A 21,226-nucleotide genomic window follows, 5' to 3' on the forward strand; every position below is an offset into this window, starting at 1 on the left:
ATGAAGCTATCAGCGGAGGACATGTGAGGTGTCTATTTCTCAAACTAAAGACTCTGATGTACTTATCCTCTTGTTTATTTGTACATCTGGGCCTTCCACATCTCTTTCTGTCCTTGTTAGAGCCAGTTGTCCATTGCCTTTGAAGACTGTAGTGTAAACATTTGTATGAAATCTTTCATTTTTATGTCAGTTTCAAGCATTATAGCCTTCATTGCTCAACACAATGATTTACTGGCGAGTTTTTAGAGAAAGCCGTTTCTTTTTTGCCATTTTTATCCATAAGACTTGCCAGTCTATTGCATACTGTGGCAACTCAAAAACAAACACAAAGACAATGTTAAGCTTCATTTCACAAACCAAATAGCTTTCAGCTGTCTTTGATATAATGGCAAATGATTTTCTAGTACCAAATTAACATGAATACTCAAGGATGAGGTGTTGGTCTAGATTTAATAAAAAATGACTTTTTAAAGTCTGTACATTATTCCAAACTTTTGGCCGCCTGTGTGTGTGTGTGTGTGTGTGCGTGTATAGATAGATAGAGAGAGAAGATCAGCACCCCCCCACACACACTTTTTACTTCTCAATTGTAGTAAAAAATAAAAAATAAAAGAGTTTGCTTTTAACATCAGACTGAACAAAACCTTCATAAAGGAATCATTTAGAGGTAGTTCATGTTCTTTAATAACTGAACACTTGAAAGCTTGGTTTGAGGTTTTATATCAGATTCTAGAACAAAGGGAACAAAGGGATGTTTAAAACATTTCAGGAGAAAATTGCGTCGATCAGAGAGTCAATGGCAATATGGGAGTCGCACAGTATTTGTTGAAGCTGCAGGGCTTTTTGGGGAAAATTGCAATTTATGTATGTGATTCACAGATTGCCACCCTTTATAAATATTTGAGTTTAGTCTTATAGCAACAGCTGATTTTTTAAAGGGAGAGACTGAGGCAATGATTGTACACAGCATACAACAGATTGTGACAACAGAGCTTTGCAGTGCCACAGTCTGCACACAGATGCTTATACTTCCATATGCACACAGCTCACATAAGGTTCCATCTGCAGTCTGGAGGACCCCAGAAGCCCCTCTATGTCTCTGAGGAATTTGTTTATGCTGTATAGAGAGAGTGACTGACAGGTTTGAAACCATGCAATAATGATCAGTTAGTCTATGCCACACCAGTGTTGAGAATTGCATGTTTCTGAATGTTGGGTGTTGATGGATAGATGACAGTATCTTGTGTATACCTACAGAGGTAGAGTTGGGTATCATTTACTAATAGCTGTGTACAAGTGGCATACTCGTGTGCATAAAAGGTTCTCACACAAAATGTATGGCCTATTAAATGTAAAAGGTGTGTATGGACATATTCAGGATGTTTGTTCATACTATCAATCGAATATTGATGACTCTGAATAGTTCTATATAAGCGAGCACATGCCTGCAATTAATAATGAATAATAATAAAACACACCCAGACATTGTGCAATGTCTCCAGTACAGCCATTTGCCACATTCTGCAAACATAAAGTATCCCAATTTTTTTTGTCTTAACACATTCCATATGCCATACACACAGTTAGTGAATGAGACCCATTGTGTGTTTTTAGGACCACATTTGATAGTGATACAACACTAAAATATTCTTTATTCCATCCGTGGTCCTGGATTCGAGTTGATCTTACCATCACAGGTGTGCGTGTTGCAAAGTGCCTCCTCTGTATGCAGGCCGATGCAGATGTCCCCTCCATTGGCAGGGGCGGGACTGGTGCATGTGCGCGTTCGTTGGTAGTGCCCGCCTCCACAGTGCATTGAACATTGTGACCATGATGACCAGCAAGACCAGGCACCCTTAACTGCACAAACCAAACACAAACAAACAAATACGACATACAAAGACAAACACAAAACAATCAGGCAAGCAGGGAAGCACAATCATACAAGCATCAGATAAACGAATGCAGCACAAACGACGATGCAAACATGACATACAAACACAAACAGCATCAATCAAACAGGCAAACACACAAAAATAACCAAAACAGGGACATGATTGGAAATTCTCACAAGGCAGACAAGGCAAGCAAACATCTGTTATGGGATGTGATGGAGATCCAGAGTTCGAGACACGGAGCTTCAAACAGCTTATTTGACCCATTTACTGTAGCTCCTTTCCTAACACTCGAGACTTGTTGTTACAGCAAAGGCCAGCTGTTCGCTCCCTTGGCTTTCCCTGCTAAAAAGACCGGCTTGAACCTCCATGCTGTTCCAAGCTGGGTTTCTGCTTGCTAGTCCTGGTTTGATGCTGACATAGCTGGTAGACAAGCATTGCCTTCCTTTTCACCAGCAAAACTTGGAAGAAAGTTGGAGAAGCTAGTTGACCAATGTGGTCTGTCTGCTGAAGCCGTTTAACCAACAAGTCTAGCTGGTTAAGCTAGTTAAATAGCCTAGCGCTATTTAATAGTTTGAATCAGTCTATGGTGGTTAACTGATCTCAGTTTGTCTTTCAGCCTGGTCAGGCTGGTCTGTTAGTTTTAAAAGGGTTTTGGGTACTTTTAAGGTGGTCAAGCTGAGAGACCAACTTGCTGAACAGTTAAACCAGCTGGGCACCAGTTTGAACAGCCTGGGAGACTAGCTAGATCAGCTCGGCCAGGCTGACCGGCTTAAATCAGCTAAAACCAGCTTAAACCACCTAAGGCTGGTTTAAAATGTTTATTTTTTATTCTAAGTAGGTACACCAGCATTCAAAATAACATGTGCTGGTTTGCCACCAAAGCTGGTCTTTTCAACAGGGTTGTTTACACTGACCAGGATAAAAAGCTTTTCAGTTGAAATTCCTGACACCATCCTCTCTGCAGTATGTCTCATCAGACTGATGGTGGAGAGGGTTAGGGTTGGCTCTGTCTCCACAAAGCATTATTTAACACCAGTAGATTAGCATGTGTGTACTGGGGCATGACTGATCTTTGAAGTCAGACCCATCGCAATCACGTTGGGTCCGGCTACTTGTCGGGTGGTGGACTGGGGTCAAAATGATGATTAAAATGGTTGCAGATGTGGCTGATGTAAGAGTTGTGGTTTAATCCATGTCTGCCCCCCCCCCCCCTTCCTCCCTGTTATTTTTCTCCCTTTCTGTTTAAGTGGAAAAAAGCAAAGCGAATGCTTTGGCCGAAGGTAATCTGTTACACTCTCAAAGAGATTAAAGCGAACATTGCACTGGCAAGTGTCATGTCTAAAGAAACTCATAACTTTCTGTTGAGAACTTACAAGGTGATTTATTTCTGTATGGGATCATTTAAAGGTGAAGTGTGTAATTTTTAGATAATTAAAGTGCAGAGATTACTATAATGCAAGTAAGCAATATGTACATTTTTGTTCACAAGAAGAGTGTGAACACAGGCAGTTTTTTGGAGACAACCTAGCAAATCAAATAGTAATGCCTGGTACCCAACCAAAATAACCTTGCAATGGGGCAGCACATTTTGTGAAGCATCTATCACAATTTTTACAAAAAATTAAAAAAATTACGATATTTTTGCAATTCAGTTTAATGCCACTACATTACACACTTCACCTGTAAAGTAGGAAAACACCATTAACTGGTGGTAACTGGAAATATCATTCTAAGATCTTGTGATTTCTAAAACAGGAAAGAGATTTTGGTTTAACCTTGAGATCAAATTTGTTTGGAACACAGCAGGTCCCTATGGGGCTTCTCAGCTCTCCATTAGCTAATGAAATCAGCAATACACTTCACACAGACTAATGGACACAGAGGCTTTACCGTCATGATGAGCAACTACCTTGATTATGAGCATATGTTGGTATGTGCGAGTCTATTCATGTGAGTATTTGTGTGTCTGTGATTTTCAACTGGGGATCTTTAAAGGTACTGCAGGGGGTCTGTGGACTAATATGTACAACACATAGTATTTTATGTATACTGTATTTCTAAATGAACTGTATTAGTAAATGCCATTTCTAAATTTCTAAAGTGGTTCTATAGGTTTTTTTATGTATTTAAAAACAACAACCTTTTATATAATCTTTGAGGATACATTGGGTTGACATATTCTGGGTGGGTGAGTCAGAAAATTCTGACAAACCCTTAACTATGAGAATGTACATCTGCTTGTGTTTGCAATCCTATTTTGTCTGTATGTGAGTCTATATTAGCATTTGTTACCTGGACAGGGCTGAGGATTGCAGTCCTGGTATTCTGCTGGAGAGCCCCTGCAAGCGGTGGGAGCACTTTTGCCCTCTGCGCTGGTGCAGGTGCGTTTGCGAGTGCGGTAGCCTTTGGCACAATCCTGAGTGCAAGTTGACCACATCTCCCAGGATGACCAGCCAGAGCCAGTTAGTCGAACACCAGGCATCCTGAGAAGCTCCTCAACCATAGCTGCAAACACATACAATCCATATATTACTGTGACATGTTACAGCACACGGTCTGTTATTGACCGTCTAATGCCTAATGCACACATAAACAAAAAAGAGCTGGGTAAAAATGGGCAGTTCCAATATATTTGGCTGGATTTATTCAACTTTGGTAGTCAGACTGCACCAGTCCATTTGGAAAAAAAGGTGTGATTAGTTACTGGATTTGCAAAAGACTGCCATGTTTGTTGCATCAAACCTTTGAAAGATAGTACGTTTTGTCAGAGGCAATTAGTAGCTAATAAATGAAATATCTCCAAGCAGAACTGTATATTCCGTAGTAATATCTTTGAAATAATTCCCACTTATTCGTTTAGGATGATTACACTTATTACTAAGTAATAAGTAGGAAAACACCAAGTATACACACATTTCCACCAGTTTCTTTGTTGTTTTTAGTACAGTCAGGCACAGACCAACAGTTTTTGCCATTTGAAAGATTTTTTTACCACGCTGGTCTATTATTGTGATATTAACTATTTCAGTTTAATCCAAAAACAAAGCAAACTGTGCTGGGTCACTTCGCATGTTGTCTTGTCTAAATTTGCAGTTCTTGGCCAGAACAAGCTGCAAAGTGGATCAGACTTTATCAAAAGTGTGGTTAGATGAGACAATTGTGATCCAGATAATTCCAAGATGATCATGGTTCATGGACACCACAAATACCCAATGGGAAATAGATTGAGACAGTTTGAGAAAGATGTCTTGTGGTTGAAGTTCTACTGGTTCTGAGTTCATACTTCTGCAAAAACTAAAGAAACCAACAAACACTCTTTTTGAATAATTTAACTTTTGAACCTGCAATCCATGGTAATCACTTCCTGCAAATAGCTAAACATTGATCATTTTACCCAACTTGGGATTCAAATGTCCACGGAGCTCAAATCTAGGTTGCTACTTGGGCAAGGCTACTAAATAAATCTACTAATACATAGACAGTTTTACAGGGTGACAGACATAATGTCTTGTATAATTTTGTTTCTCACAAAACTGTTTATAGCCCAGTGACTCTTTTAGTCTTAAATTTATTGGAATGCCATTTCCAAGAGTGACCTTTTCCTGAGTTAATCAAGGTTAGCTAAGACACCATGTCATGCTATGTTTTACAACTTTTGTGACAGAACATTTTGGTCACAGCAACCTACACAAGGTGAATTCTGACACACTGTTACTCCTAATGCATTCTATGTGCACTGTCGAGTAGTTGACCTCCCATGAGTTCAGACAGGGAGTTACAGTTAATCAATGTGGCGGCAGACATGCATAAAGTAAGCATTTACTGAACTATGACCCTGAACGGTTGCATTATCGGCTAAAAACAGAATGCTTCATATTTACAGTACATGCATATAAACACTACGTCCACTCAGGAAACATTGACTAATTTGATCAGTCTTGTTTTGTTTCATGGAGGGACGGAATTGGTTCTTACACCCCAAAATTTTGGAACTCGCTACCATGTGATATAAGAGAGGCACCGATTCTCTAAATCCAATCGTATTTATTTTTATCTTTTATGCAGAAAATATTTTTTGCATTTATTTTGTATTATTAATGTTATTTTTAATAAACATGTTTATATTGCAAATATTTCTTGTTTTTACTTCATAAAGCACCTTCAGAAGCTACTGTACTTTTAAAGGTGTTTTAATAAAACAAAGTATACTTTATTATTATTATATAAAAACTCAGCATTTCAAGCCTGGAAATGGAGACAATGTATAACACCCACATACCACTCTGTATTCTACTAAAGTCAGGTCTGTGAATGGCCTGTGAAGAATTAGCAATTTAGCACTCAGCTGCAGTGCCGTTTGGATTGCTTTTGTGGAAAGTAAGTCTCTAGAGAGTTGAAATAAAGAGCTGCTCATTGGAATAATGTGTCAATATGCCCCTCTTTTCCCACAATGTGTCTCTGTATCCTTTCAGAGTAGGTTGCAGTTACACTTAATGCTCATTTAGGTGCATGTACAAAAATAATCTATACACTCACAGTCTGTTTCGCAGGTTACCGTCCCATCATTTGGACAGAAGCGCGTCTCCACCTTGCGTTTGCCCAGCTGGAGCTCATGAGGGTCAGCCAGTTGAGCCCGGCATATGTAGCGTAACCTTTGCTCCTGCCGTGCCCCTCCCTGGGTGAAGTTCAATGGTATCCAGGGAGTCCATGGGGTGTTTCGGCGTACCTCTGGACAGGACTCCAAGTTACATGCCTGGTACTCCTGCAATGGGGAGATGATTGATAAGAGAAAAATCTGAAACCCTGATGAAATCTATCATAACTTCACAGGACAGCCACTTCACTTCCAAACAGGTTTGGGCAAAACACAGAATTTAAGCATTTAGTCCCTTTGAACAGCAATTATGAAATTCATCACAGTATTTTTTTTTAATTAATTTGGCAAAACATGAATAATTTACTCATTCATTTAGGCTAATTATGCTTATTTATTCCATGATATGTAGACTGCATTTTTTCTCAACTGATTCAAAATATAAAAAAAACAAAAAAAAAACATTACAATACTGTACCGGAATTATAATGAACATTAAATACAGCCATCAAAACACATTTTAATTTTGCCAAACAGCTCCACAAAATGACCACCACATTACTTTCCAGTAACATAAAAATAAATATTTTAAACATTAATATTTGAATCTTTTGATTTTATATTATCTCGACCTATACTCACACCCATACTACCCCAAGGGTAGTAATAAATGTGTTTTCACAATGGTCTATTAGAAAGTTAATTATGAACTATAATAAAAAAAAATATATAAATTTCTGTTGGTGGCATTTCAAACTCTAATCATTTAAATCATCGAATGTTTCTGGAAATACCCAATTTGTTTTGTGTGTGACACCAAGTAATTAGTAATTCATAATGTACAGTTCCATCATGGCAACTCTGGGAAAGATTTAGCATGTTAATGTGGGTATGATATTTTGAAGAAATCCAGAGTCATTTAAATGTTAGACAAAGAGAGACTCAAGTTGATTGGCTACCCAATAACAAGTCACAAGACCAATCAGAACAACATGCGAGCCGATTGGCTTAACATGTCACATGTGAGTGTGCCGATTGTCTAACGGATAACAAGTCAAAGAACCTATCAGCTCGTGCCACACAGAGTTGCATAGCAATACTTTGGTCATTCCTTATCAAACTATACATTTTTTATATAAAAAAATATAGATGTATTATTACACTTACAGCAGTTATTAAATTTATTAGAAATTAATTGTAATTAATTTTACTACAAGTCAAATTTGAATTTCAAATTGCATCCTGTTTGTTGCCACAATTTAAATTCAGGAATTAAATTATAATTTAAAATGTGTTCCCAATTCAATTCTGAATGGCGTTCAATACTCCTTTCTAAGATACACATGAAGCTCCATGGGCCAGCATTCATGTGCCATCACCGCAAACAGTTAATCAAATTTAATGGCTCCTTGCTAGACACCCAGGGCGTTGTTACAGTTCTTTACAAGGAACGTTAATTTGAGTCCTAATTAAGCCGGTTAGATTTGAATTAATTGCAGCTCTTGAGAGAGTTGGAGAGCATAATTTGAGAGAAATAATAACAGTACGATTTAAAAGTAAGAGAATAGGAGCATCTTTACAGAAACTGAATGCTGTTCCAATTGATTGATTGATTTTTCTCGATCTGAGTCTAGTAATCCTTTTAAATTACCATTAAATGGTAACATGGTAACAAATAGCAATATTTCTGTACTTAAACAAAAAATAATATCTGCAACATTCTTTGAACTGTAGGTCTAAAAAATGAAGCAGTGTGCATTGTGTTAGAGTGCCTAAATTCTGAATGAGCTCCACTCTTAAACAGACATATCTCTCTGGGAGCAGAGTTGCTGGGTTATCATGGCTGAGCAGGAGGCATCAGTGCTATAGTGTCTGTGGTGTACAACTGTGTGTACTCACAAGCGCACAACCTGGACAGCTATTTCCATTCTCACAGTTCCTGGAGCGAGAGTGCACCCCTCCCCCACACTCCGCACTGCACTTAGACCAGGGCGACCAGGATGACCAGAAGATGGGCTGGGGGCATGAAACCTTCTCATTGCAGAATCTTGTGAGCAGACAGAATACATTTTATTGATATAAAGGGTTAAACTCTGTATGCCCTCAATTGAATAGGTTTGTTAACCTAATGGGGTCATATCTTGAGAAATCCAATTTTCTGTGATGTTTTGAAACAAAAGAGTTTAATGCACTGTGAAAACATACTGTAACTTGAATAACTCAAAACTCCCTCACCAGTTAATTTATTAAAATTAAGCTGGACAAACGTCTTGTTGGAAAATCCATTGTCTACTTACGCGAGACATAATATATTAATGAATGGCAATGATGCCTAAACATGTTTTTAGAAACTTTTCACGGCCAGTCACAGGGAAGTAATAAGAAGGAAGGATAGATAGGTTTATTTCTACACCAGAAGAACTAAAAATGAGAGTAAAGTAAAAAGAAAGTCCTTCAAGCTTGTACTGTTTCTGGCTGTGTGTAGCACCTACAGCTCTGCACATTTTATTTGACCTGACACCAAACCCACACCTAGTGTGTAAGTTTGTAAAGTGTTACTCATTCCACATGAGAAGAGGGCATTTAAAGGCACAGCAGCAAAAAGAAACGTTAGGAAAAACTGCTGTTAAATAATAATAGTAATAATAATAATAATAAGTGTTAAAGAGAGGGTAGGAATGGCCATGATAAACTAAATTATGATGGGTTTTGGTGAAAAAACATCTTAACTAAAATTAGGAATGAACCTCAGGGAGTAAATAATTATATGACCCTTTAAAAGAAAGTACACTTTCCAGGGAAGATAAATAATTGTGTGAAAGTGCATCATGTCTAGATTCTGTTTTATATAATTGAATCTGAATGAAATAATTGAAGGATGTGTTATTACAATAATTATTGTATTTTCACATGCTTTTCTTACCTTTGTTCTCTGCTTTGACCCACACACACTCGGCCTCCATGCCTGGGCGAAGGATTGTTACAGGATCGCTGGCGAACTTCAAACCCAATCTCACAGCTTGTGCTGCAATGGCCCCAGGACGACCAGGGTGTCCATCCTCCATTCCTGCAGTAAAGAAAATGCAGAGGATTAGCGAGAATTGATGTGCATTTTCTCATTTGGTGTATAGAAATAGTTTTTTTATGCAGCAGCACTGACATATTTGATAAGGCTAATATGGTGTGATGGAAGAAGTGAAAAGCTTTGGTAGGGAACTCAAACATTCTCAATATGATAAAGTGCTCTTATCCTGCAGTGCTTCTCGTGATGAGAGAACTGCCAATTCCTGTAAAAAACTCTATTCAGTTTCAGCACCTTGAATGTAGTCTTGAGTGATTGTACTGTAGACATAAAGGTGATTTGTAGAAATGCTACATAAATGTAGCTGTAACGTTTGGGCAGGCTGACTGAAGACAGGATGAGACGAAGATAAAGTGAAGAACACAAGTGCAGTTTATTTATGAGTGCAATAAATCCAAAAAAGGTGAATCCAAAGAAAAACAAAAAAGAATATAAACCAGAACATAAACTAGAATTAGAGTATGACTTGACTTTAACGTTCCAAACAACATTACACCAATAATACTCGACCAAGGACTATAGCGAACATGAGGGCTTAAATACAAGGATATGTGCAAGACTTAAAAAGACTAAACTAATAACAAGATAACAAGACTACTAAAACATGAACCAATGAAAAGACAAGACTGATTACAAGTTAACAAGACATTAAACCAATGAGAACAAGACACACATACTGTACATGAGGGAAACAGGAGATCACATAACTAGAAGTGAACTAATTTCAAAATAAAAGACCTGAAAACAGGAATAAGCACGAATCTAAACATGAAACAAGAACACACAAAAATGTTACAGTAGCAAACCTTCTGTCTTCATAAATAATGTTACTATGTTCATTATTTAATTACACACCCTTCCTTTTATCTCTATGAATGGATAGTTGGAATATAACCTGTCCATTTTTTTTTTTTATTAAAAAGAGATTGTAGGTTAAAATGTACATTCTGTATATGTAAAGGAAAAGTGTTCACCATTTGAACCATTAAGTTTTCCCAAAAAAAAAAAAATATTTTTTATTTCCTTTACTGGTTCTTATTAAAATGGTACTGTGTTGTGAGTCACTTGGTTAAAAAAATGGTAAAAGAACAAATATTCCATGTGGTCTCTCAATTAATATGAGGTCATGAAACATATAATAATTACATAAGAACTGGAAAAAATATTGTTTAAATATGTTTTAGAGGAAGTAAAGCATATGGACACAACTGCCTACATTTTTGTTTTAACTAATCGTATATTACTGTATTGTTTATTTTTGGCATGGGAAAGGAAATTACTTTCAAATTAATGTTTAAAATGAAAGACCCCATTCATTTAAATTATATGCTTAAAAATAAGAATTTAAAACTTAAAATCTCTTCTGGGAAACCAAACAGAACTATTAATGACTCATCCTACAATGCATAGATTGTTGTCCAATCAAATGCTCTCTAGATGTACAGTATCTAAAGACTATTGGCTATTTTAAGAAAAGGAACAACCCCCTTCAATATGCCTGCCCAAACATCCTGTTTCAATGGGAAATGCACAAACACACGAAATAAAACTGTACTCGCCAAGCAATTTCATGGGGTATTCTTTCACTTTTTACATTGTACACTTGGTTGAGCAAAAATACTTGCCTTGAACAGTTGGAAACCTCAATGGTGGGACCCTCGCAGCTTTTACCTCCACAGCGAGGAGTTGGGCTATCACAAACCCGTGATCGACAAAGACACGTACTGGTGCCTTCGCTATCATTGTGGCTACAGGGTTGCCATGGAGCCCAGGGCCCATATGCGCCATCTGCGGTTTGATTTCTCAGCTGGAATGAATGAGAAAATGTGTCTGAATTTGAAGGTTGAGTGCATACAGAATAGCAACCCTAAAAAATTATGACCACAAAGCAGATGCCTCAAAGTGATGTCATCAATCATGCAGCATAGCAGCCTTCACGCAAGAGAGATTTCAAAGCTGCAGTGGAAGTGCCATGGAGACAATGGACAGGTGTCTAAACTTCAGTCATGCATGGAGCAGAGACTGTGGTGGACTCCAGTTCTTACAGGGCATGCAGTGATGTTCTGGAACCACTGGCTCATGTTGGAGCTGTCCTCTATAGTGGTGCAACGGCGCTGCTTTCGGTCCCAGCCACAGTATGGGTCTCTGGCATCCAAACACATCCTAAAATGTAAAAGAAAGAGTGAAAAACAAAAAGTGAGCGACAGAAAGAAATATGGGTTGGGGGAGGGGAGTTCCCTCTGAGCTGCTTCTGTGCTTGGTTGTGCACTTCTGATATTGCTTCCACACAGACCTGTGCAGAGGGCAGATGATGGATGGATAGATGGAAGGATAGATAGATACAAACACACACACACACACACACACACACACACACAGATACATAAAAATACCATTGAAATACCATTGATTTCAGGAAACAAGGACCACATTCTATAACATTAAATATATAGTGTATTTTGTACTGTGTTGTTTCATATATATATATATATATGTATGTATGTATGTGTATATATATATATATATATATATATATACACACACACACACACACACACACACACACACACACAGTCCATATATATACACACACATACACACACACTGGATGTAAAAATAGTAACAACCTATGGATGAATGGATGGATAAATGGATTGGGGCAGTGTGTTAGTAAGCACCAGACTCACCACCTTCCCTTTAACTTAAAAGGCTTATTTTTTGGCACAAGCGTATCAGTTTGTTTGAGTGGCACTGGCACTCCAGCCTCAAGGTTGAGGAAACACACAGGGTGTTGATACAGTGTGGAGTGCCAAGACTAATTCTTGCAGAGGAGAGAGCTGGAGCCGGGCTGAGTGCTAAACCACTCCAATGGTTTAAACCTCTCTTCTGTTTACATTTAACAGTTGCATTTACCTGTAAACCTCTCTTGAATGCAAAACACACAAATTAAAATTCTGATTTATCTAATGACCCTTATGTTGTTCAATACCTATATTCTATTTTTATGGAACACAAATGGAGATATTTTGTGATCTGTACAAGCTGTTTTTTTTTCATCCCTTTTAATAAAATCAATTGAGGGGAAGAAACTGCATGCAAACTTCATTGGTTCTTGGGCGTTTTGTGAATGTGCCAGGTTTCGTAAGACATAAAATGTAAGGTTTATCACCGTATATGATTTGCATCTATTGAAAAAGTAATTTAGACCTTACAGCTGAGCTTATTCACACATCTTGCATCTGCAGCACATAATCGTAACAGCAGCGCAACTGTAACAGCAGGAGCTTTCACACTGGCAACATTTCTGCAGCATAACAGAACTATGACTCTATTTCTGGGTTACCACATTGAGTGTTTCCTTAAATAACAGCCATAAATTATGAAGTGGTTATTAGTAGTAGGCCTTTAAGAACTGTAATAAATGTAATCTCCATGGAATTTAATTTACATGAGGAGGGGGATCACATTTGCATCCCAATGGTAATTAATACACACTGAGTCCAAACCCCAAAGTGCAGAGCATTAGCTGTACTTTGCACTTCAATATTCTGGGTTCAGCCAGACTTTCTGAAAAGAAAGTGCAGCCTGTCACTGCATGCGCATCAAGCACTGCAGGTGTCTTTATTTAAAAATGGGTAATCCGTTCACTTCATTATTTTGTATTGCTTCATAAAAGCTTATATTGCAAAAAGTTTGGTAAATAGGTTTAAAGTGCATTTTCACAATTTTCTGCTGAGTTCAACATGCAACGTGCAGCCAAAACCGGCTGAGTGCTAAAACACTTTCCATGGTTAAAATGCAACAGATAAAAAGAGAGAAAAAACACAGAAATTGTTGACATTCTCTTAACGTGTTCAGTGCAGCAATGTGGTTAAAGCAAGTAACTGTAGTAATAAATGACTCTAGCCAATTAAAAGCTTGTGAGAGTGGAAAGAATAATGATATCTTCCTTGTGCAAATCTAAGGGGCAATTAGCCCCAGTTACCGGGGGCAAAAAGACAAGCCCTCAGGGCACTGACCTGCGAGCACTACCCATTTAAACCAAAGGATTGCTGTGATTTAATTAATTACAGTAGAAAGATCCACTCCTGTGAAGCAAAGGCAGTGAAAGCCAGCCGTCCATGTAATCTCTTAAGACTATGAAAATGTGGCGGTGTGAAAGGAATGCTGATTTGACATTCTGGTTGGCGTTTCAGCAGTAGCCTGTTTTACTGATGAGCTCAGGAGACATGGACATAGCCCTGGGGCATTGCCAGGACCCGACAGCTCTCTGGCCTCTGCCAGCTGACCTACTGAGCAAAAAAAAAAAGAACACAATTAATGGCCTCCTAAAGGTATTTCTTTTCTACTGAGCTTTACAACTTATAGTCGAGAGAGAGAGAGAGAGAGAGAGAGAGAGAGAGAGAGAGACTTTCTCAGACTGAAAAAATAAAGCTGAGCACTCTCTCTGAAAGAAAAGGACAACTACAGCAGAAAAACTCTGCGGTCTAGCCTTCTACCCAGTCACATCGCTTATCTATTATAAAAATAGCCTGTTGTAAAAAAATAAATTAGTGCACTTGTGGGCCTGTTCATATAATTGCACCTTAATTCAAGGAGAAAGTGTGTGTGTGGCAGAGGTGTGAGAGAGTGATGGCTAAAGCAAAAGTAACACTAGCTGACACAACTCATGTGGCTGTATAATTTAACTTAATTTCCTCACAGCGCACTACCTCCGGAGTAAAGCCACAAAACATTGCTTGTAAAAGTTTAAGTAGTGCAAAAAACACAGTAACATAAAACAATGTGGCGAGGCAACAGACAGAACAAGATAAATCTTTCTTTCACCCCTTCCTTTAAATGGATGTTTTAAAGTCATTGGGAGGGCTGTAAAAATACTGTCTGTTTTATAGGCCTTTAAAAAAAGATGAACAGAGGCAAATAGTTATTGCTATCCATATAATAGCAATTCATGACCTTTCCATTGTAAACGAGGGCCAGGGTTTGTGTTTTATAGACACTATGAACTATGCTCAAAATCAACAAAACCAAGTTTTGTCTACTGTCACACATGTATATAAACACTGTTATTATTGACCTTTAGGCATGTACCATATAATTAATGTTTTACCTCTAATATTCACTGTGAAATAGATCATAATAGCTAAAAAAATCGGTAAGCTTATAATTATGGCTGGGAAATTTAACACGTTAATTTAAGTGATTGATAGTTGACTAACACAATTATTGAATTTATCTTGACAATAAAGCTTGATCCTATTATTTAAAAACGTCCACTGGAAAACACCTAAAGATTTTTCCAAATGTTTAATTACAGCATACAAACATATACTTGTAATCAAAGATTTATACCTGAAAAATGTCTATGCAAAAAACTGAACATTTATACTAAATAATTTAAATACATTTTGACTAATCGAATTCTTTGAGACAAAGTATGAAGTAAAAATATTTATTATTATATTTGAATGTTTGTTTCATTACATTAAAATGTGTTTTCATGTACCAAGCTAATCGCGATTAATCACAGAAAACCTTCCAATTCATTTGTTACAATTTTGTATCGAATCAAAGCCCTACTTATAATGTAAGTAAACTTTTTTTGTGCCATCATTTAGTTTTTCAGGATCATTTTCCACCTTCTCTGACCAATCAAACAATCAAACTGGATGTTTTTTGCTGCTATTTAATCAACACATTTGCATATGAATTAAGAAATAGCATCAGGGACTTTGTTACGATTTGTTACAAATAAACTTCAGCCATTTCACTTTGGATTATTTGGAAAGACACTCAGAGTTGTTGGTGCTACACAGTAGCAGATCCTGGCATAGGCGATATAGGTTGCCGCCTAGGGGAGCAACGCTCTCTCCAGTGGCGGCTGCTGGTCTTTCAAAGAGGGGAAGCTCATTTTTGGCCTACATTATAAACTTATTTACCCTATTTTTTGCACTAAATCAATCTTAGGTGTTGATCTGCCCTGCTGTTTAATTCAAATTTTTTCCTCGTAAGGAAGACATTCAAATGGCTTCGCCAAAATCAGGTCGACAATATTAGCACCGTCTGCCATCGTGCGCAGTTTCACCCGTACGACGCTAGCCTAGCCTACTGTATGAATGAATGAATGAACGAACGAACGAACGAACGCTCTAAAACAAAATATATTAAACTTGGTAAAACTGAAACAAGGAATGTGGTGTATAATTGTGTGAAATGTATTATGCAAATTGACTAGCAATTTCAGCCAAACAAATATAAAGAAATAGGTTGCAGCAGTTTGTCTTTCGACTACACTTGAGAAATCCGCGATGGGACTGAGCGCGAAATAGCTTCAGTGACTTCTTATAGTACAGATTCGCTGTCAATCAAAAGGAGATGCAGTCTTTCGACAGATCCTCCAATCATCACGCGGAAGCCCGGAGTCCGGGCCAGCCCACTCCTCATTCACCCCCAGAGACGCTGAGCGTCCGTGGGCGGGACATAATCGCAGCATTTATCCAATGACCGTCTATTTTCGGAGCACTGAAAAAACTGTTCAGAGCAGCCCCATTGAAGTCAATGGACGCTCGGCTTCAACAGGGAAATGCACTGACGCTACGGGAATGTATGGGAAGTAAATCGAGTCAGCCGACCTGCTATATGAAATGTAGCTGATTCTGAACGAACTCGTCTTCGAGATGAACGTGTTCTAACGCATTTTTAGTCAATAAATTGTTTACACAATAGTACATATTTGACCATTATTTTTTTGACATTATAGGGGAAGCTGAGCTTCCCTTGCAGTCTTAAAGAAATCCCCACTGGCTCTCTCCCCCACAAAGCTCACAAGATCGGGATGTGGAAAAGGTGCCCCGAAATGTGCGGCCCTGCCCCGGCTCATGATGGAGAAAGATGCGGCAAATCGTGCCACCAGCATACAAGATCGCGATGGGGGAAATGTGCCCCGAGTTGTTCCTGAGTTAATTAATTTCTATATTCATTGTCTAGTTATTTAAAGGGATAGTTCACCCAAAAATGAAAATTCTCTCATCATTTATTCACCCTCATGCCATTCCAGAAACATGGCTTTCTTTCTTTTGCAGAATACAAATGAATATTTTTAGAAGAATATTTCAGCTCTCTGTAAAATGCAAGTGAATGTTGGCCAGAACTTGAAGCTCCAAAAAGCATATAAAAGTAATCCATAAGACTCCAGTGGTTAAATCTATATCTTCAGAAGCAACATGATAGATGTGGGTGAGAAAGCGATCAATATTTAAGGCCCTTTTTACTCTAAATATCCACTTACACATTCAGACGTGAAAGTGAAGCTAAGCAGGCATCAAAATGTGATTTTCAGATGTGAAAGTGGAGATTTAGAGTCTAAAAAGGACTTAAATACTGATCTGTTTCTCATGTTGTTGTTGATATTAAGGGGTGCGCCACGTTGGATCTCGCCTAGGGCACAAAGTAAGCCAGAACCGATACTGGTGCTACACAGCCAAGAACAACACAATGTTTGGCGGACTTTCACACAGTTTGCTGTTATCGTTTACTCATTGTCTTAATAAATGATCATTTTGGACTGGAGAGACAGTTTTGAGTTCTGAAAGTTACAGTATGTTTTCATAGTAAATCAAACTATTTTATCACAAAAGATCAAGGAAAATTTGATTCCTCGTGATATGACCCCTTTAATAGCGTTTATTCTTTCTGCAGGAGGACAGAGTCAAACTGATGCCATACAGTTCAGCTTGAGGAAATTTCAGCACAAGCCCAATACTAACAGCTTAGCTTAAAGAGAGAGAGATAAGTTGGTCAGTCCGATCCTTTAATGGCTTCATCTGAGGAGAAGAAAAGATGCTATTTGTCAGAAGATCAGGACAGCTGGGTTTGAGACATATTGCCTGTCTAAGTCAAGAACGGGAGAATGAACATGAGAAAAATGGCTTCAATTTTGGGACTCTGCCAGTGTACAGTCTGTTAAAAGCCACTGGTAAGAAATGTTCTCACCTTCTGATTGCTTTCTCTGCCTTTCTCTCCTCTCTCTTCAGATATTCAAGTGCAAGGCAAAGTGCTCAAACAAGCTCACAAACTCTGGGTTTTTAAGCATTATGTTGACAAGCTGGTGGCAACAAGAGTTGTAAATTGCTTAGGTCAGACTGGGCCTCTTAGATGAGAATTTCTCACAGGCTGGTGATAAGGGCTCAGCTGCAGGTAAAGGACTGAGAGTCTTTAGAATCTCGATTTATCTCCACATCACCAGGGCCAGTGGAATTTCATGATGTCACCCTGGAACGGCACCATGATGTATTACAGGGACAATTGCGGAAAAATCTAGGGTTGAGTGCCTTTAAAGCACACAATGGTGATGGTTGATGATTCACTCATTGCGAGAAACAAACTGGCAACCTTCTATTTTCCAACTGAGCTCTGACAAATACACCCCACTAGGGCTGGGCAATATATTGACTATTTTGAATATATTCTCACTGATTTTGGTGGTGATATAAAATTAATTAATAATGTGACTTTTGTGATTTTAATACATTTTAATCTCATTACGTTTACTAAAGAGATTGCCAGTCTATTTTCACGATTTGTCATTTTCTCATGAGTTTGACAGCAATGCAAAGATTAAAGAGTGTCAGACTTCAACTTAGAGTTGGTAAGCACAATTAATTTCCTTTGATGAATAGATTAAAACATTATATGTAGGTAAATATTGCTGTGTTTTTCTATGTTTTGTTACATTTGTGCATGAAATCATATGAAAATAATCAAATATTACCATTCCTTGTGATAATTTATTGTAGAACATTTGGAAAACATGAACATGCCTTGCATATTTTTTACCAAGATATTTTTTGTTTTAGTTCATGCTTTAAACATTTTGAATCTTCTGTACTTGGAAACCATTCTTGTTTGGTTGAAATGACGGATTAAATTATTTTAAAATATAGGCTGTATATACTGTATGTATATTGTCAAAAGGCTTAAAATATTGTATTTTTTTTTAGCTATTTTGCCTAGCCCCACACCCCATCACTCACAAAAGCAGTGCTGCAAAAACTGAAACATGTATAGAGTGCTACAACAAAAATCCTACAACAAATGGATACCTTCATCCCATATTTCTCCCTGATGTAACTGAAGATCTAAGCTTGGTGTTCTTGAGAAATAAAGCACTTCTGTAGACATGGGCACATGGGAAAACTTCAACTGCCCCATCAGAAACTCTGGGAAAGAAAAGCTGTAAAACACATTAGTGTTTTTTTTTAGCAAAGCATGCGTTGGGCAGTTTACGGTATGCTCTGCCTATGGAAGTTACTGGAGAAGACTATGGCGGCAGAGGCGTGGTCAAGCGTTTGTCTGGCGAGAGAGAAAGCGGTAAGGGTGCCCACACCTGAGCGCTATAATGTCTAACACCTGTTTCTGATTGCAGTATGCACTGGGGAGAGCGATAAAAAGGGGACCACGCCAGAGACGAGGCGGAGAGAGAGAGCAATCCGTCTGAAAGAGACTGTACTAATGTGACCTAATGAGTGTGATGCTGAAAAGCTATTTTGATTTTGTTTCATTTAAGTTATACCTTTGAGATGAAGTCCCAAGTTTCCTGTGACCTCCTTTCCCTCCCATCATTGAACGTTACAAAGACATTTTTAACCTGATACAATATCGCTCCAAGACATCATCTAAACATCAACACATCCTCAAACATGTCAACACCAACTGTGCAGCTCCAAATCACTACTCTATTAAGAGTCTAATTAGGTGGGGGTCTGGGTAGCTCAGCGAGTACTGACGCTGACTTCCACCCCTGGAGTCACGAGTTCGAATCCAGGGCATGCTGAGTGACTCCAGCCAGGTCTCCTAAGCAACCAAATTGGCCCAGTTGCAAGGGAGGGTAGAGTCACATGGTTCTCCAGTGCTGTGAGTCTCTGCGGTGTCAAGCACAGCGAGCCACGTGATAAGATCCACGGATTGACTGTCTCAGAAGGAGGCAATTTAGACTTGTCCTCCATCACTCGGATTGAGGTGAGTAACCGCGCCAGACGTATGAAAGAGACATATGGGTTTGGGACGTGAGGATGATTAAATGATGGCACTTTTCACTTTTGGATGACCCAAAAATAAGATCTGACTGCATAAGATCTGACCTTCAGATCAAAGATTGAAAAACATACAGTAAATACTGACAAGTGTCCAATCTATCACAGGTATAGCAGGTACCTTAATCCCACCCACATTCTCGATGCTTGGCCTTGTTGAAGTCTCTGCCATGTGTCTTTACGAATGACCCAGCTCATTCCAACATCCACATTCATTTCTAGCTTGAATCAGAATCGCTGTCTATAATGGGTGCTAAGGTGGGCTGAAGTTTATCGATCTGGCTCAGACATTTGGCCCATTTATAGCTCCTGTCAAGCGATCAGCTGGCTGATCAAAGCAAATTTTTATTTTTAAAGGAGAGGCTAATGCCCATGAACATTAGCAGAAAGCAGAGTTTAGAGGGATCAAACTTAATTTTAACACTGCTCGTGAGACAGAGCCACCAACAAGGGGCCAATTTCCTTTCAGTCATTAATATACAGTTCTCCAAAGGCATGACTGGCGAGACTTTGGGAGCTTTCTTTTCATCTCTTTTTCAGCAATAAAAAGCTGCAAAGGAATGACGAGTCATTAAATTTTCAAAAGCCTGCTATTCTTTTTTTTTTTTTTTTTTTAAGTAATCGCTGATTTGATTCCTCATGACAAGGGCAAGAATTTGTCCCTTACATCACTGATGCCATCTCACAGACTTATTTGTATTTGACCTACAGAAACTTTTTCTTTAGGTTGCTTTTATAACAAACAGTTGTAAGTCTAGTGTAGCCATAGAACATTACTGGTCTTGTCAGTGCTAAAATATTGGACACTGAATTAAAGGGACAATTCAACCAAAAATGAAAATTCTCTCATTTACTCACCCTCATGCCATTCCAGATGTTCATGACTTTCTTTTTCAATACAAAATCTTTAAATAAGAGTGTTGTTTATCTTCATCGAAGTAAGTAATGTTTCAGTTTTAAATGTTTAATCATATACCATAATATCAAAATGAAAATTGCATGATATTACTCAATGACACAAATATCTCCCAGTCATAATCACACTAAGACGATGTACACATTAGCTCAAATCATGAGATTCATCCGTGCAGACAAGCAGTGCAGATACAAGTGAAAGTGCTTGCAATTTTAAGTTACAACCACAAATGTCGCTAGAGAGCACAAAGTTACGTAGTGCAGCTTTAAATGTGTTGATTAGCTAAAACTTTATTTTGTCCACTTTTAGGAGTGCACAAGCATACAGATGCCTCAAAGCTAAAAGACATGGACTAAAAGCCACAAAATGCCAATTTCGAATTCATGAGATGTATAAATAAAATGTCTCAGGTGCGCTGCTGTATTGTGTTTGAAGGTGAATGTGGTTCTAACTAGCTGTGCACTAGGTCTGGAGGAAATCAAAGGGAAATTCTGGATTAAGGACTCTCTTCAGAGGTCTGCCCTTGGAGCCCTGTGTGATTGTTCCTCCCCGCTGAGTTTTAAATAGGGCTACGTCCGCTTCCGCTCCATCTCTCACATCTCACCCACACCATACTTAGTATGCAACACCCTCAGCCTTCAGCAT

At 38.3% G+C, this 21,226-nt stretch overlaps 1 protein-coding gene across 5 annotated transcripts in view; it reads right to left on the reverse strand.

The window, feature by feature from the left end:
• Positions 1-21,226, reverse strand: part of LOC127658534 (semaphorin-5B-like) — a 182,561-nt gene that overhangs the window by 12,927 nt on the left and 148,408 nt on the right. For 3 of the 5 annotated variants that reach the window (XM_052147869.1, XM_052147866.1, XM_052147867.1), the window contains 7 exons: positions 11,620-11,737; positions 11,200-11,381; positions 9,416-9,559; positions 8,392-8,539; positions 6,435-6,660; positions 4,191-4,403; positions 1,690-1,860 (listed from right to left, as the gene is read on the reverse strand). In XM_052147869.1, the coding sequence (XP_052003829.1) occupies positions 1,690-1,860; positions 4,191-4,403; positions 6,435-6,660; positions 8,392-8,539; positions 9,416-9,559; positions 11,200-11,381; positions 11,620-11,737 (1,202 nt within the window). The remainder of the gene's footprint in view (positions 1-1,689; positions 1,861-4,190; positions 4,404-6,434; positions 6,661-8,391; positions 8,540-9,415; positions 9,560-11,199; positions 11,382-11,619; positions 11,738-21,226) is intronic. The other 2 variants (XM_052147870.1, XM_052147871.1) reach the window with 1 other exon arrangement.

The sequence above is a fragment of the Xyrauchen texanus genome, chromosome 18 (assembly GCF_025860055.1).
Source record: "Xyrauchen texanus isolate HMW12.3.18 chromosome 18, RBS_HiC_50CHRs, whole genome shotgun sequence".
Lineage (NCBI taxonomy): Eukaryota > Metazoa > Chordata > Actinopteri > Cypriniformes > Catostomidae > Xyrauchen > Xyrauchen texanus.